This window comes from Salvia hispanica, chromosome 3 (assembly GCF_029641045.1).
Source record: "Salvia hispanica isolate PSC_SH4W2 chromosome 3, Shi_PSC_v1, whole genome shotgun sequence".
Lineage (NCBI taxonomy): Eukaryota > Viridiplantae > Streptophyta > Magnoliopsida > Lamiales > Lamiaceae > Salvia > Salvia hispanica.
Window position 1 is genome coordinate 30,593,055 of NC_142694.1, and position 17,667 is coordinate 30,610,721.

The following is a 17,667-nucleotide window of genomic DNA, read 5'->3' on the forward strand; positions in this document are numbered from 1 at the left end:
TGATTTTAAAAGCAATTATCCCTTATTATAATCAATAGCAGTTGCACCATCATACATGTCACAATAAGTATACACAAATCGGAGACCTATTTGTTGTAAGCATTAAAATGGACTCAAATACAAACTTTAACCACTAATTTCGAATCAAAGTCTCCAACTATAATTTCAGACCTATGCTAGAAAAAAAGGCCAACAGTGAAGTCTAAGCTACTTATTAAGGAATGTTACATAACTTGTGTTGAATATGTTATTTGCATAATTGACAAAGCACACCTTTGAAAGGGGAAGTCCAAAGAATGCCTTTTCCTGTATTAACCATATCAGCATTCTTTCAACCTAGTTGAGCTGCATCATGTTGACAGAATAGGTTCATATAAGTTTCGTAATCAAAATCCTGCAGGTGAAACGGCTGCCATACACAGTAGAATATCATAAGCGGATATTCCATCATCGCGTCCAAAGAGTTCTGCCTTCAACTTAATACGTAGAGATATCAAGAGTCTGGCTCTTGACACACCACAAGAACTTTAGTGTAAAACCCTGTGTAGTTGGCAGACACCAATACTAGGGCCATTGTGCATGCGCGTGTAGTGGTGTCACGAAAATCTTCACAGACATGTTTTATGATTCTTGCGGATGGATCTTTTCAAGAACACGTGCTCTGGTCCGGTTTATTGCAGCAAAACATAGAAACAAATTGTCCTCGAGATAAGCAAGCCGTTCCATAAAGCTTGGCCGATTTCTCCGGAGCTGTTTCAGAACCTCCTGAATGAGATACTTGTCGATGTCCCTCTCCAATGCATGACGGATAGAGAACTTGTCGTTTTCAACATCTCCATGTAGATGGGCCACCAGGCGATCAATGGTGTCTAGATCTCTCAGCAATACATAAGCACTTCTTGAAGCCTCATCAACCTGAACAAGGCTACCCCTTTCTTTCTTGATCATATTGGAAGGGAAAAGAGCGAAACATAAAGGACTTCCGGCAAGGGCAACTAGAGCATGGGTAGCTATTGCTACGGCTGTTATGGCCACACCAACAGCCGCTGCAATCAAACACAAGGCAGATCCTGCTGAACAATAGTGTGGGAGATGGACCCTTGACCTTGGCTTTACTGGATGATGGTCAAGTTCATGAGTGAGCTGGGAGAAGCGCTGGCGCATATTATCGAAGTTCTGAGAAGCATGAGAGAGAAAGGGATTTTCAAGACAGTCAAACTGGAGAAAGACATTATATGCCAAGTTGCACTGGGAATCAGAGAGGGAATATGAGTCGGAATCAAACTCCAGAGGAAGGTCCTCAAGAAGATGGTGTATAGGAGCATACGCCAAGCGAGCCTGGATGACTTTCTGGTAGAGAAGGAAGCATAAACGAGAAGTTTGCTCGCTATGTTCGAAGTACGTAGCAACAAGATCAGTAAGCGGGCTGGGTGTAATAATGGAAAGTGTCTCTTGAACACACTCACGGCTTGGTTGAAGAACTTGTTCCAACAACTGATTTCCCTCAATTCCCTCCAAATGTCCGCTAACTACGGTTTGGTCAAAAGAGCTATCTTGGTCAAATGTTCTGCGAATCTCACCATAAGAACTTGTTTGGACTGCAATAGTATATTCTCGAGTCAGGTCAATATGACCGGTTTGAGCACTTGACGTTGGGGTATTCTCAACCGAATCACCTGAGTTATGATTTACGCAGTCAGATGATATAATATGACTGAACTGTTCCTATGTATTTGAAGCTTTAACTTTACTGATGAATAGGATTCGGGTAGAGTTATGGAGCTTTACCTTGTGTAGCAGGGGATGAAAAATAACTGGTTGTTGATGGCGGTGGCAGTGTCTTCAAACAAGATAGCATTGAAACCTGCTAAATTATATGGAATGACCAGCATATCCAAAATCATATCGTAATAAAACACTCTCGTTCAGAGACCATGAGAAAGTTTATTGTAGCCTCCATCTGAAAAGAAAAGACTTCCAAATACTTTTCTTACAGATTCCAAGCAAAGAAACTGGAAAAGGCAAATTGATACTCCAAGGGAAACCCAAACTAACCATTATGTACTTTCTTTCCTCTGAATGATTTTTGAATAAAGGGAGAAAAGCATTAGACATAAATGGCTCACATTTCAGGTATTTCCCAATCATGTTTCGTAAGCAAAGAATGTATAAAAATGTTCACGCAAATCAGAGCTTTCGTGAACCCATATTGCACAAAATGGTACGAATCTAGATATTTTTCTTCTATAAACCTAATGCCATCATCCTAGCCAATCTCTCAGGTGAAATGCACATTTTAATTGTTGATCCTTCTCGATGACATCTCTCTTAATCACGATTTGCATTAAGCAAAAGCTAGTAAAGTTAAAAGCTTTTCTAGTTTCCTGTATCCAATGCACAATCTGTTCCTAATCAACTACTCCCTCCGTCCCATTCAAGATGGCCACCTTTCCTTTTTTGCTTGTCCCAATCAAGATGGTCACTTTCCTATTTTGGAAATAACCCTCTCCTCATCTCTCTTCATTAAAATATTCAACTACTACTTTTTTCTTCTCTACTTTATTCCACTTAACAACACTTCCTAAAATCCCGTGCCACTCAAGAATGTGGCCATCTTGAGTGGGACGGAGGGAGTAGATTAAACTCTATCTCCAAATTCCTTAGCAGAATTAGGCAATCTACTCACTAATTGTTGCTCAATGCCGTAGTGAAATCCCTAAGGGGCATTTACTACTGCAGATTATCTTGGATAGATAAAAATAGTATATAACCTAATGTATTGTTTACAATGATCTCATTACAGAGGGCAGTATAGAAGAAATCATAGAGATGAGGATAAAAATACTCAGTCATCCATCAAAGACTCTCAAAATGTTCTAACATGGCATCAAATCTTCTCATTTCATAGTTCCACGATCTAGATAGAACTATCCAAACAAAATCCAAACAGTTTATGAACAATCCAAACGGAAACAGGAAGCAATAAAATCTCTAGCTCAAACAGCAATCGGCTCTTATCCAAATCCAAACAGCTTAATTTTCAGCGGAATTGTGAAATTAAAAGCGTAGTAGTGAGTGAAATGGGGAAATTACCAAAAAGAGAAGATTTTAGGGCTTAATCTTCGAAGAATTTTCTAAGACGGGTTCTGACGTATTCGTTGCGGGACTGAACTCTGGCCTGCTGTGGAGCGATGTTGGAGAAAGAGAGATGCGCTCCGATGGCGATGCAGGCGGTGCCGGTGAGCAAGCCGAAGGCGGCGAGGGCTAGCTGCTTCCGATTCGAAAATGGCAACATTACAATCACGGCTTCCGCAGTTATTAGATGGCGATTTGCAGCGATTTTTGACTTCCAACTTCAAAGGGAGTAGATGATTTTATATGATTAAGTATGGTAACTTTTGGCACAATACGATACGAATTCGTATGAAATTAATGGATTTGGGTCAAAGCTTTTTGGGTTCGTGTTCTTATCAGATCGATACGTTAAGGACACGAAAAAGTCGTGTAATGTTCGTGTCGTATTCGGGTCACCTATTAATAAATAATTACTATAATATTATTAAATTTTAGCATTTTAAAAATGATATTTATTTTTGTTGGATTTCTTGCCATGAATCTATTGATGTTATTGTTCATCAGATAACATTGCATAATCAGATTTTAGGTTTTTATTAGACTCTAAAGTCTTAATGATCAGATTCACGATTTTGTAACTTTTGTTAATCAGTTGTTGTCAGATCTTTGCCGTGTTATCAGATCGTGTTATTATAATGTCGTGTCATGTATGTGTTGTTCTCGTGTCGTGTTGATCCAAAGTGGTTCATGTCGTGTTCGGGTTTATGATTTTTTTAACGGGTTATGTTCGTATTTGTGAGCGCTGCATATGAGTTTCAATGCAGAAAGTTGGACTTCGAGCCCTATTAATAAGTTGGGCCAATCGCATTGATTTAAAAGGAGTAAGGCCCAGCAACACTAAATCCCTAATTCTAACGATCTCCACATATAAAATATCAAAAGCATCCCGAATTCCCAATCCCAAACCCTAAATCGCTCCGATCTCTCACCTTTCTCGGCCGCGAAAAGCTCAGCCGCTGCGATGGGACGCGTACGGACCAAGACGGTGAAGAAGTCCTCACGGCAAGTGATCGAGAGGTACTACGCGAAGATGACGCTGGATTTCCACACGAACAAGAAGATTCTGGAGGAGGTCGCAATCATCCCGTCGAAGCGCCTCCGCAACAAGATCGCCGGATTCTCCACCCACCTGATGAAGCGCATCCAGAAAGGACCTGTCCGCGGCATCTCTCTGAAGCTCCAGGAGGAGGAGCGCGAGCGGCGCATGGATTTCGTCCCCGACGAGTCCGCGATTAAGACCGACCGCATCGAGGTCGACCAGGAGACCGTCGATCTGCTCGAGTCGCTCGGGATGAAGGATCTGCCCGGCGTTGTCCTCAGAGAGGACGATGGAGCCATTGGAGGCGCGGCGCAAGTGAGCTACGGCCGTGGAGGCGGCGCCAGGAGATACTGAACTCAAAAAGGTGTGTAGAGGTTTTCGTAGGGTTAAATGTTTTTCGTCGTTTGGATTTTGTTTTGAATTGAGGTGTTGTTACTTTTTGAGATCAAACCTTTCTACTCACTTGTTACTTCCTGGATTGAATATCATCAAATTTATTTTATAATGCCCTAGTCATTAATTTGAAGTATAATCATTAATTCGAATGGTTGAAATTCTATAAATATTGGAGAATTGTTGTATTCTGGTGCTTTGAATCATAAAAATTGTTGTGCTTATAGAGAAAGATTAGTTTCTCACATAAGCCAACTTAGCCAAGTGAATTTCTCAGTGCCTTGTAGCTCTCCAATCAGCAACCTCAAATTAGGCTCAATTTCTGTACAACAATTTCTGGATTTCTCAGTGCCTTGGACATCCAAGAAATCATGTACCTTTGAATATGTTGTTGAATACTGGTACTAGTATTATTTGCATAATTGACAATACCCCTTCGAAAGGATCAATGTTACTATAAGCATATATGTTTCGAATACGAGTATAGGATGTAATCAAATGCAAACTCTTCATTATCTCTATCAACAGTGTCTAATCCCAATATCACAAATCATGATTTGCTACAATGAATCATATAATATCGAACAAATGCAATTTGATTGAAGAAAATCGACACTCCAAACTCTTCATTATCGCTATCAACAGTGTCTAATCCCAATATCACAAATCATGATTTGCTACAATGAATCATATAATATCGAACAAATGCAATTTGATTGAAGAAAATCGACACTCCCTCTGTCCAAATCAAGTGATTGATTTGTATTTTTAATTAAAAAAAGGTCTCTCTCCCTCTTATATTTTATGTATTATAGTATTATTTTGTTCTCTCTACTAATTTAATAAAGTATTTAAATTTGTGCCCAAAAAAAATCTATGAGGGCGTTCTTGTCCAAAAAATCTAAAAAAACATAATCAATAGTATAATCATCATAGCATTATTCAAAATTATTGTCATGGAATCAGTGTTATGTGCCTCGTAATGACCTCATCAATACTTATTTTTTTCTCTATTAAAATTTGTAATATTAAATATTTATCTAGTCCCCTATGAAACTCATGTCGAAATGTTTTTTAATAATTGAACTTTACAATTAAATTTTTTTCTAATTAATGTTGAATCATAAAAATAAAATTTGTTTAATCCATCAAATAAGACAAACATGATATGATGAAACCTTTTTGTCGAGATTTAAAACCATTTGAGTTACCTATCATTCCATCAACCGTCGATATTGTATTAGGGTAGTGATAAAATGCAAACTCTAAATATTGTACAAACTCTAAACTATGGGTAGTGATAAAATGCAAACTCTGAACTATGATTTGGACCGTTATAAAATATCAATAGATGACAAAATAATAGCAATAAAAAATGTCAACATAGTGTTAACATAATATCAACATAGCATCATCTGTTGACACTGTGTTAGTATTTTTTGTTGCTACTATATTGTCATATGTTGACATTTTCTAACGGCACAAATCATAGTTTGGAGTTTGTACTATATTTAGAGTTTTATTTGATTACATCCCTATTGTATTATATGTTCATAGCTTAAAAAATTACACTCTATTTGTTCCTGAATTTTTTTCACATATTTCCATTTTCATCCGTCTCATAAAATTTGTCACATTTTACTTTTTTTTACCATTTTTAGTAGTGGACTCCACGTTCCACCAACTCATTCTCATTCATATTTTATTACTTATAAAATTAATATTTAAAAGTAGAACTCATATTCCACTATTTTTTTCAACTCACTTCCATTATATTTCTTAAAATAATGCCCGATTAAAATCTGACAAAATTTAAAGATGGATGGAGTTAATGAAAATGGAAAAAAAAAATAGTAAAATATGAGTCATATATCTATGTGCTCTACTTGTCCTTCATGTGGCAAAAGCAATTAAAATAAAATAACACTTTAATTTAAGATGTTTCGAAATTATTAATAAAAAAAAAAAAAAAAAAAAAAAGAAGAAGACATAAGTAGAGATATGAAAGGAGTAACAGGTTGCATAGTTAAAATTTTCATTTCATACCCTTCTAAGTTGGGCTTCGAGTCTAATAATCTACTATGCTAGTAATTGATTAAGTAAATAAAATAATATTAGTAAGATATAATCTATCTATACATATATAAAAGGCGAGTTTTGGCCTTCTTTTAAAATGTTTATAAGTTTTGTCTTTATTTCAGAATATTTATAAGTTATGGAATCAATTTAAATATTTATGTAATAACTAATCACCATATTATATTTATGTATATTTATTTTACATTGTAAGTTACTTTGGCAATTATTTTGATGATTATTAGTCTCACTTAATTTAGGAGTTAACTCATAATATTCAAATAATGATTGGACAAAATATAATTATTCCTTATTATTTTGTAACCGCCACATTAATGATTCATTTTCAATACTTTATATCTATAAATATGTATCATTTGCAAGATTGTATTTCACTTCTTCATCGTCTCCCCTCACTCCATTACAAATTTGCGGCAAAAGTAAAGATTTGTTCACATCATGAAATTCGCATTCCTTAATGTCTACCTAACAATACTTCGTCAGTGATTCAAGTGTTGTGCATGCATGTTTATGTTCATTAAATGTGGACAAAACAATGTAATCTTCTTAGAATATGTATTCCACGATCGGATGGTATGTGTCAGTGCTTAGCTTATTACTAATTTTTAGTTATTTATCTAAAACTAAAATCATTCGGTGTTTATAAATATGTATCATTTGCTAGCTTATAATTCATTCCTCATTGTCATGTCCAATTGCATCACAGATTCTTTGCAAAAGGAAGAATTTTTCTCGATATGGTTGTTACTCTTTACCTATAGTAGTATATTTATTTGAGATTAATTTGTTTCAACGATGTTAGTTCATATTTCAGTTTTTTCTTGATGTTAGTTTGTTTTATTTTTATTAGTTTTATTTTAATTTTTTTGTCCATACTATAATAGTTCTATTTTTACAAATATAGAAATCACATAAGCTCTGCCTGTCTATAATATTTTGAAGCTACAACATTACACATTTGTCACCAACTTCGTCACTTCATAGTTTTCATGCAAAGAAAACACCTAGAGCAACGAAATGACGAAAGGAAGCAAAGAAGACGAAGATCATAAATATCACATTTGTTTTTGCGCATATGCATAAATCATTAATTTGGAGATTAAGGAGGAAAATAAGGTTGAGGAAGACTCATCGGGGTATTGGAGTTTGTGTTTTATTATTTATTTTATTTTCTTTATGCTGCTATTCTTATTATTGTACAATTAAGATTGTTCACATAAGTTTTGTAATGTCTTACAAACTATTGTTTTATTGTTCTAATGTTTATGTTTTATTTGTTTTGTACACCATTTTATCTTTATATGACGATGTTATTGTCACGACCGCATTTTCTAAGGATAGAAAACACGGTGAATCGTGACTAGGGGAGGATAAAAGAAGCGGGAAAGAAAGGGAAAAACAACGAAACTCGACCAAAGCTTAAATAATTGGGAATAGCTCGAATAAAATCAAGTATCTCAACAATCAACAACTCAAAAGAATATTATCTCAACAATTGACAACTCAAATAAACAATATTCAGCGGAAGCATTCGAGAGAAGAATAATACTATGTATGAAGACATAATATATTCGAGATCTTTTATTTGTTATCTTCTTCACTTTTATGCTCAACACCCACCGCGCTCGTCACATCTCAACCTGCACATTTTAAAAAGAAATGCAGGGCTGAGTACTTGATGCACTCAGTGGACTCATGCCGAAAACATTTTATAAAAAGAATATTTATCATGCCACCATTGAGTGACCTTGGGGTTTTGAAAATGCCCAAGACACTAAAATCATTTCCATTGTAAAACTCGACTGATCAGTCATTTTCCCATAGATGTTACCATATCTGATCCATTGATGACAAGGAATGTGGCCACATTCCAAGTCACTAGACCGACCGACCGACCCAAAAGACGGCTCACGATCCCCATTGGTGTACACTAGCCTGAGTAGGGACTCACTCCCTAGTCAGACCCGAATTCGATTATCCATAGATGGCAAAAGCCACAGCAGATAGGTTCCATAGATAAAACAAAACACGGCATGACAAATATTCATTTTCACATAAAAATATACTTAGGGCATTGCCCTTATTTAAAAAGAAAGCCCACCTCGATCGCATAAAATCTTATCCTGCGTTCCATTGCATTCTCAAAACACGTGTATGAAGACGCCCATTGATTTAATGTACTCCGACCCAAACACTAGATTAACTCCAATCATCTCCTTTACTAAAAACAATAGGCCCAATCCAAATTTATAAATTAATTCACATTGCCTAAAACATTTAATTAAAACAAGGTCCAAAACTTCAAAAACTTTTCTCACCTTACGTATTAGTGAACTCCCAAAATGGGATTTTCCCCTTCTTTTCAATTAAAACACATGTTCGCCATCTTTCTCTCTTCTAGCTCCCTCCGTCTGCTGTCTCCAATCTGAATCCCATCGGCGAGATCGACGGTTCAGCTCCATCTCCGCATATTTAAAATCTCAAATCCTTCACTCTCTGCACAGTGCCGCTGCACTCTTCTTCTCTCTCAACCTCAGCACCGTCTCCTTCCTCTTCATGTATCAACAATGGCGCAGCCATTCCACTCTCCCTCTCTCTTTAATTCTATCGACATCTCCGATTCAAAATCAAAAGAGAACTCGTTTCCCTCCTTCTTTCAAGTCGACGTTGCCCCAGCTCTCTCACTCTTTTCGTCTCTCCGTCGCCGTTCACTGTTGCAGCAAGCACCGCCGCGGTCGCCTTCACTAGCATATCTTTCCCTCATCTCTGCCACAGTGCCGCTGCTGTCAAAGTGCCGCCGGCGTCGTCGCTGCTGCTCCAGATCGAGACAGCCGCTATCCACCCTAAGTCGTTGCTGCTGTTGTTCGGGATTCATCGAGCGTACGAGTAGTGCCATCGCTGTCCTGATCAGCTTTGCACCGCCGCTATCATTCCTCCATCTATCATTGCCGCAGAACTAACTTTGCTGCTCCGCTGTCACTCCATCTCCAGCCCACTCTCTTTGATCCGCCAGCCCCTCGCTGCGACACCGCCGCCGCCGCTGCCTCCTCTCGGAGTTTCATCAGCGCGTTGCTGCTGTTGCGAGGCTGCTGATCGGAGTAGGAGTCGTCGCCGTCCAGCCCCGCTGTTGGAGCTTTTGCAGCCTTCTTCTCAACACGGCACCACCGCCTTTCTCTCTTTCCTAACTCTCTCGGTTTTCTTTGGTAGGGTTTTGGAAGAATGATGTAACTTGTGAAATTGGTTTTGCCTGGTGAACGTGGAGAGAATATATATGTGTTGGTAATCTCTAAATAGATTTGGCTAGTTTGTTCCTATTTTTCTGCATAGTGCAGTTTTCATTTTGTTCGGCTGATTAGGTTTTGAAAAGAAAAAAAGGGATTGGGCTCCCATGAAAAATTCCATGCTGATTTGGGTTTCTAAAATAAGTTGGGCTCAACCCAAAAAGAATTAAATAATCGCTATACGCCTAAATTGTATATTGTTTTTCCGTCTCAAGAAAGAAAGGTGAAAAATCGGCTTAAAAAAAACGACACACTCTCGAGAACAACTATAAAAAAAAATTGGAAAAGTCGGGATGTTACAGTTATTGTCCTCCTTATACTTTTTAGTTGCATATTTAATATTTTATATCAAATTAATATTGAGTATTTTAGTACTGAAGTATGTATGTTGTAACTATAAGTGTCGTAATTAACAAATATTATCATGTTATTTAATTAAAAAATTATTTAATTTTATATCTATAATTATTTAGCATATTATTGTATATAGTACTATATTTTTTATTTTTTAATCGTATGTAATGATGTTATTTTTAATTTATTTAATTTATTCAAAATATCTAATTAATAGAACAAAAATATTATGTGTCGCGCATAGCGCGTGGGCTAACACTAGTATTAAATCGTGAAATTATTTAAGAGTTAGCTACTAATTAATACTACTACTAATATCTATACATATATAAAAGACGAGTTTTAGCCTTATTTTGAATTTTTATGAATTTTGGGTACAAATTTAAATATTAACAAATGTAGGGTGTAAAGTTGGATATTTGCGTTCACATTATAAACCCCATGAATTCAGTAACCTCTGCATTATGAGAAATCCCATGAATTAACCGTTGCATTATGAGAAACTGCTGCACACCTAATCAATTACATTATTAGTATATGATAACAATATTTAGGTGTTCATAAAACTAGAAACCGTTGCATTATGAGTAACCATTGGAATTCAATTTTGAATTCAAAATTTTAACCACTAATAAATTGCAATATTATAATTAATTGCATAAAAGTAACTCCCATTCTTTGTTATTTGAGAATCTACACTATGTAGCATGTGCAAGATTATAATCACTTCTTCATTGTCTTATTTTATTTTAGTTGTTGAAACCATGGTATTCACCTTCCTCAACGATCTTAAACCTTGGAATTCATCGTGCGTGTTTATGAATTCCTTAAACGTGGAGACAAATCAAATGTAATTTCGTTGAAATGTATTTTCCATGACAGGATGGTATGAGTGTCGCTTCTTACCTTATTACGGTTTTTAAGGTATTTATCTAAAACCATTAACTGTTTATTTTTCCATGCAGGGCACTAGAATTCAAGGCACACTGCCCCATTATTTACAAAATAAGTTTCAAGACCATATTAAGGAAGGTTCAGTTGTTAATATCTGCTTTTTTTTTGCACGAAGAAATCGAGTACGTACTCCTATTACGGATCATGCATTTGTAATAGCTATGTGCTCTAAAACACGAATATCTAAAGTTGACGACTCCAAATTTCCAAGATTTATGTATTCGTTTAAGACGTTTGATCTAATCAAGCAGATCACAAAAATGGACGAAGAGCCTCTCTTTGGTATTTTTTGAGTATTACTTTAGCAATTATATTGTTATTAGTATTTTTGTTTATAAATATGTATCATTTTCTAGCTTATAATTCATTCCTCATTGTCATGTCACATTGCATCACAGATTCTTTGCAAAAGGAAGAATTTTTCTCGATATGGTTATTACTCTTTACCTATAGTAGTACATTTATTTGAGATTAATTTGTTTCAACGATGTTAGTTCATATTTCAGTTTTTTCTTGATGTTAGTTTGTTTTATTTTTATTAGTTTTATTTTAATTTTTTTGTCCATACTATAATACTTCTATTTTTACAAATATAGAAATCACATAAGCTCTGACTATCTATAATATTTTGAAACTACAACATTATACATTTGTCACCAACCTCGTCACTTCATAGTTTTCATGCAAAGAAAACACCTAGAGCAACGAAATGACGAAAGGAAGCAAAGAAGACGAAGATCATAAATATCACATTTGTTTTTACGCATATGCATAAATCATTAATTTGGAGCTTAAGGAGGAATATAAGGTTGAGGAAGAGTCATCGGGATATTGGAGTTTGTGTTTTATTATTTATTTTATTTTCTTTATGTTGCTATTCTTATTATTGTACAATTAAGATTGTTCACATATAAGTTTTTTAATGTCTTACAAACTATTGTTTTATTGTTCTAATGTTTATGTTTTATTTGTTTTGTACATCATTTTATCTTTGTATGACGATGTTATTGTCCTCCTTATATTTTTTAGTTGCATATTTAATATTTTATATCAATTTAATATTGAGTATTTTAGTATTGAAGTATGTATGTTGTAACGATAAGTGTCGTAATTAATAAATATTATCATGTTATTTAATTAAAAAATTATTTAATTTTATATCTATAATTATTTATCATATTATTGTATATAGTACTATATTTTTTATTTTTTAATCTTATATAGATGTTATTTTTAATTTATTTAATATATTCAAAATATCTAATTAATAGAACAAAAATATTATGTGTCGTGCTATGCGCGTGGGCTAACACTAGTGATTATAATCTTCCAAACAATATGTGAGACGAGTTTCGGTAGCTTTAAAGAATTGGGCCAATTGCATAAATTGAAATGGGCTAAAACCCAAGAAAGTAAACCCTAATCTCTCCCATTCATAAAGCATCTCAAAACCCAGTCTCTCGTCAAGTCTCTCATCTCCTTGAGCCACTCCGCCACCGCGAAAACATGGGGCGCGTAAGGACAAAGACGGTGAAGAAGTCCTCTCGCCAAGTAATCGAGAGGTATTACGCGAAGATGACGCTGGATTTCCACACAAACAAAAAAATTCTGGAGGAGGTCGCAATCATCCCGTCCAAACGCCTCCGCAACAAGATCGCCGGCTTCTCCACTCACCTGATGAAGCGCATCCAGAAAGGACCCGTCCGCGGCATCTCTCTGAAGCTCCAGGAAGAAGAGCGCGAGCGCCGCATGGATTTCGTCCCCGACGAGTCCGCGATTAAGACCGACCGCATCGAGGTCGACCAGGAGACCGTAGATCTGCTCGAATCGCTCGGGATCAAGGATCTGCCCGGCGTGCTTCTCAGAGAGGAGGAAGGAGCCATCGGAGGCGCGCCGCAGCTCAGCTACGGCCGCGGCGCTCCCAGGCGATACTGAAAAGGTTTATAGGCTTTATTTTATAATTCAAATGTTTTCATTGTTTTTTTTATGGATAATGTTGAACGGTGTTCTATTTTGCTATTGAATTTTGGATTTTGGTATGAAATTAATCCTTTTTAATACTATCAGATTTTGGTATCATATGATTGATTTAGTGTTTATTATTTACATTGTTGCTTACATTATACTCTATATTTATGCCTTTTGAATATCATGAATCTGTTTTTATCATAGCTGGAAATCGTCATGGTTGATATTCACTAAATAATTGCATCTCATTTTTAATGGATCTTGCACATTGTGTATGAATTTGATACCGTAGAATTAGATATTTAATGGATTTTACACATTGTATAGGAATTTGATACCGTAGAATTATCAATTCGTTATTAGATGAACTAAAAATCTCACCAACTTTTTCAAGATTTATTCAGCTAAGTGTATTTTAATCAGTTTAGAATTTATATAGATCCTGATAAACATGAATTTTGGATTTGTTTTGTCATAATGTTTGCCTTAGCACTACACATTACTTCTACAAAGTGCAAACTGCAAACATACAAATTGACTTCCACAACCAATAGTCTTGTTTTTAGTAGTAATGAAAATTAGTCACATTCACTGCCAATATTTGTGTATTAAAACATGTGTTGTCTTCTTCGAGTACATACCGTGAGCCACAAGGGAAGGGATACTATGGTTTCAATTTGTTGAAATTGGATTTGTGTGAAATTCATAACAATTTTAAGTTCATGATTTTTGTGATCGAATTTATCGGAAAATAGCATGTTTTGGCCAACATTTATAGATTTATGGACCACTAATCCTTATTGTTTGTAAAAGTGAGCTACATGATTATATACTACTACTAATTTACTAAAGATCAGATTTGCACAGAAAATAAAAATAAAAATTCATATACTATTAGTATTTGTTAGTTACTCCATACTACCACTGTTTGACAAAATCGTGAGCTACTCATCAAAATGTTCATAAACAGCAATGTGAAAATTCGTAATTACAATAATATGTATGACAGTATGAAGAATACACTAATTAAATTAAAACCATAGTATCTCTACTTAACATTATTCTCTCTTAATTTACCATTTCTCCACTTTAACTATTTATTATCATTCTTATAAAACGAGTATGCAAAAGTGATCGGGACTCTAATGGTGGACGGATGTAGTATGACTTTAACCGATTGTGACTTATTGATATCTAGTTGAATTGTGATATGGTTGTTGACTTGTTGTGTGTCATGCGTTATTTATGATAACAGTTCAATAGCCCTCGATGCAATTACATATGGTAACAATATAAAGATTTTATTGTGGTTCAGAGTAAATTGTCATACGTTCACGGTATATAAACACCAGATAATTAACTAACTTAGTTGTGTTCAACTTCCAACACTCAACTCCTTCTAGAATAAGACTTCAAAGAGGATAATATATTCCAACATAAATTACACTACCATATACTAGATTTTATCATTTTTAGTAGATATAAATTTGCATCCTTAAAAGGTTTGCTAACCAAAAGGTATGATACAATTGGGCTTTACCTATGAATAAATATATGTGCACACATAAAAGCATGACCATATGAATTTTTTTTTTAACATAATCAACAGTTATAGACTTAATAGTAGTATAAAAATATTTAGTGAACAATGTAGGAAGGTATATTACATTTTCTCACCAAAAGGTATCATACAATTAGGACAACGAACCAACCAACCAACCCCGAGAGACTCACTCCAGCAGCCGTCTGTGTTTGCACCACGCGATGGCAATCACGTATAGGAAGACAGTGCCGGCTGAGCCACCTCCAACAGTCCACAAAAACCTCGTCATCCCATGCACTTCGTCTTTGAAAAGTTCGATGGTGATGTTCATACCGAAAATCCCAGCAACCACCACAAACGCACTCACCACAAGGGTTGCTGTTGTCAACATAACCCCCATCTGAAGAAGATGGTTTTGTTTGTCGTCAAGCATAATATTGATGTAATCCTCTGTATCATCGACGTACTCCCTCAGCTTCATAGAAAAGGGTAACTTGTTAAGAAAGGAGAAATAATATTCCGAATTTGAATGCCAAGTTGAAAGATGCGTGTGACATACAGTGGATAACTTGTTGAGTGTACCGTCTATCTGAACGAAATACGCTTCCAAAAGCATTTCTAGCTCCTCCACATCGAGCTTGTTGCTTATGGCACTATGCGTACTAGTATGGGTACCGTGACTGCGTCTGCTTGGGGCGTTAGGGCCGCCAAACAAGGCCTCTTCGCTGGTAATGTTCCGGTGGCCAACATAAGCACTCTCAGTGCCCTCCAATATTTCAGCAGGTGTCCTGAAATGGTATGTTAGTAATGTTGTAAGTGAAGTATTTGTAGGAAGATACATGTGTAACATGCCTGTCATCCATGTCAGCCTCGTCCAGGTCATCTTGCTCTTCTACAGTAGAAACAGAAGAAGACGCAAGCTGTCCATCTAGTTTGTCTGTTAGATACATCTCTGCCATATCATCATCGTCATCCAACAAATGCTCTAGCTCATCCCTCACCTGATAAACCATGACAGAACACATTCATAAAATCTTCATCTCAGAGTCCAACAGAATACGCGTAGCAGAAAAGGATAACGCAAATTACTCTACCCAACCTTTTGCACGCGCCCAGTTATAGCAACCAGGCGACTTTTAATCTGTCTGACTCGTTCCAAATTGAGAGTACTAATTTTTGAAGTCAGTTTATCAAGTGCTGGATGAGCTTCTTGCTCCAGTGTCCTTGCCTAGCTTGAGATACAAGAGGAAAAAAATGAACTGCAGAATAAATACTATATGACATATTGGACTTCGCTAACAGAAAAACTAACATAGAGTTTTCGAACCTCATTGTCCAAGCAACTGCAAGCAGCCTCAAGGCATGCCTCCAATGCAACAAACTCAAAAGGGAGCAGCTTCGGACCATCTCGATTCTCCCCAAGTTGTTCTTTCCCATCTGCCTTCTCTCCCTCTTCTTTATTGGGAAAGTTATTGGAGCTATCTGGAGGACTTGCGGGCATTGAGTGAGGCCCTTCCAAATCATATAAGTTTGTCCAGTTTGCACTCTCACCATCCCCAGCTTCCTTAACCACCATTACCACACCTCATTCAGATATGTGAAGCTAAGACGTGAAATATCTTTAAAATTAGACAGTAATTTTCAGCTAATATAAGCTCATCACAATTCATGATTAAGCATTATTTATATCTTTATCACAAGGAAATATGCAATCCTAGCCCATTTCACTGAATATAAATCAAGCAAGTTATCTCAAGTCATTGAAACAAGAGCTAAAATGCAGGAAAACTACACAAAATATAGGTTGATGCAAATCTTTAACACCAACTTTGAATAGGTGAAAAAGTACATTGTGCAGACAATTTCCCATGATCATGTATTCAATTATGACAAAGTTCAATCCTATGTGAGGACATGACAAAAATTATTATTGAAATAATATGTCATTTGATTTTTTTTGTAATTTTCGACGAAGCCTCGTCGTTTTGGTGAAGTTTAACATTTTGTTATGCCACCGCAGACCAAGACACATCGTTTTGGACATTCCATCGTGCCACCTTAGATTCAATTTGGGCGAAATTTGATATTATGGAAAACTAGTATCACACTAAAAGTTTGTGTGTCTCTACCCCACATTCAAATTTGATGGTAAAGAACTCAATTGACATATAATTGGTGTTTTATTCTGCCATTAACCCTGGAAACAATCAAGGGCTTTAGATATCCCAAAGTTTCCGATCCAGTAACAATAAATTAGTCTATGCAACTAATCACACTTAATCATCCTAATTCACAATTGCAAAAAGGATTTAATCAAATTGATTAATTCCACGAGATAATAAATAACCAACTACTAGTAAAGTAGATGCAAGCGAAGAAGAAACCTGAGCTTTGACGGCTTGATGATGGCGAAGAATCCTCCTCTGAAGCTCATCAACAAAGGGAATCACAGAAGGATCCTTGGAATTGAGCAGGAAAACCTCCTGCGCCGTAATGATCGCCTTAATATGCTCCAGATTGATCACAATCGCCCGCTCACGGCCGAGGACGGTGGAGGGGTAGGAGAGGAGCGGGTCGAGGATCCGGAGATCGCGGGCCGGCAGCCCGGTCCGCCGCATGATGGCGTGCTTCCCGACCTCCACAGAGTTGGCGTGCCCCGTGGAGTCGAGGAGCAGCCACGACCGCACTCCCACGGCCTTCTTCCGGAGCGCGCCGGCGAGGCCGACGGCGGCGGGGCGGAGGAGGGGCTCGCCGCATCCGTCGTCATCCGGCGCCGCGGCGACCTGGTTCGGGGGCTGGAGCGTGGCTGCGCGCATCGATTCGGCGGATTTGGCGAGGGATTGGGATCGGAAAATTTGGGGATTTGGTGATGATTGTGAGATTTTTTAAGAAAGGTAGTGAGA

At 36.6% G+C, this 17,667-nt stretch overlaps 4 protein-coding genes across 6 annotated transcripts; 2 read left to right on the forward strand and 2 right to left on the reverse strand.

Annotated features, from left to right (window-relative positions):
• On the reverse strand, nucleotides 1-3,226 carry LOC125216521 (UPF0496 protein At3g19330-like). Of its 3 annotated transcripts, none has more exons than XM_048118259.2 (3): nucleotides 3,094-3,226; nucleotides 1,789-1,960; nucleotides 1-1,676 (listed from the first exon to the last, which is right to left on the reverse strand). In XM_048118259.2, exons 2-3 carry the CDS (start codon nucleotides 1,856-1,858, stop codon nucleotides 622-624), a joined length of 1,125 nt encoding a protein of 374 aa, XP_047974216.1. In that variant the 5' UTR covers nucleotides 1,859-1,960; nucleotides 3,094-3,226; the 3' UTR covers nucleotides 1-621. The 3 variants fall into 3 exon arrangements, with proteins under 3 accessions (XP_047974216.1, XP_047974217.1, XP_047974215.1); XM_048118260.2 differs by having other exon boundaries at nucleotides 1,789-1,864; nucleotides 3,094-3,224; XM_048118258.2 differs by having other exon boundaries at nucleotides 1,789-3,109.
• A 789-nt stretch (nucleotides 3,227-4,015) lies between these two features.
• On the forward strand, nucleotides 4,016-4,679 carry LOC125213694 (small ribosomal subunit protein eS17-like). Its single transcript, XM_048114374.2, has one exon. The coding sequence runs from the start codon at nucleotides 4,097-4,099 to the stop codon at nucleotides 4,526-4,528; it is 432 nt and encodes a 143-aa protein (XP_047970331.1). The 5' UTR covers nucleotides 4,016-4,096; the 3' UTR covers nucleotides 4,529-4,679.
• An 8,006-nt stretch (nucleotides 4,680-12,685) lies between these two features.
• Nucleotides 12,686-13,332, forward strand: LOC125213695 (small ribosomal subunit protein eS17y-like). The gene has a single exon (XM_048114375.2). The coding sequence runs from the start codon at nucleotides 12,760-12,762 to the stop codon at nucleotides 13,186-13,188; it is 429 nt and encodes a 142-aa protein (XP_047970332.1). The 5' UTR covers nucleotides 12,686-12,759; the 3' UTR covers nucleotides 13,189-13,332.
• Nucleotides 13,333-14,830: 1,498 nt separating this feature from the next.
• MGT4 (magnesium transporter 4) lies at nucleotides 14,831-17,667 on the reverse strand. The gene is made up of 6 exons (XM_048116648.2): nucleotides 17,149-17,667; nucleotides 16,092-16,328; nucleotides 15,864-15,992; nucleotides 15,617-15,765; nucleotides 15,324-15,552; nucleotides 14,831-15,239 (listed from the first exon to the last, which is right to left on the reverse strand). Exons 1-6 carry the CDS (start codon nucleotides 17,578-17,580, stop codon nucleotides 14,952-14,954), a joined length of 1,464 nt encoding a protein of 487 aa, XP_047972605.1. The 5' UTR covers nucleotides 17,581-17,667; the 3' UTR covers nucleotides 14,831-14,951.

Bases quoted from the DNA above. Each gene is read 5' to 3' on its own strand.
- LOC125213694 (XM_048114374.2), top strand. From the start codon at position 4,097: ATGGGACGCGTACGGACCAAGACGGTGAAGAAGTCCTCACGGCAAGTG.
- MGT4 (XM_048116648.2), bottom strand. From the start codon at position 17,580: ATGCGCGCAGCCACGCTCCAGCCCCCGAACCAGGTCGCCGCGGCGCCG. The intron at 16,329-17,148 runs GTTTCTTCTTCG...ATGGTGGTTAAG, and splicing joins ATCAAGCCGTCAAAGCTCAG to GAAGCTGGGGATGGTGAGAG. The intron at 15,240-15,323 runs GTATGTCACACG...TTTTCTATGAAG, and splicing joins CACTCAACAAGTTATCCACT to CTGAGGGAGTACGTCGATGA.
- LOC125213695 (XM_048114375.2), top strand. From the start codon at position 12,760: ATGGGGCGCGTAAGGACAAAGACGGTGAAGAAGTCCTCTCGCCAAGTA.
- LOC125216521 (XM_048118259.2), bottom strand. From the start codon at position 1,858: ATGCTATCTTGTTTGAAGACACTGCCACCGCCATCAACAACCAGTTAT. The intron at 1,677-1,788 runs GTAAAGCTCCAT...ATCATAACTCAG, and splicing joins TTCATCCCCTGCTACACAAG to GTGATTCGGTTGAGAATACC.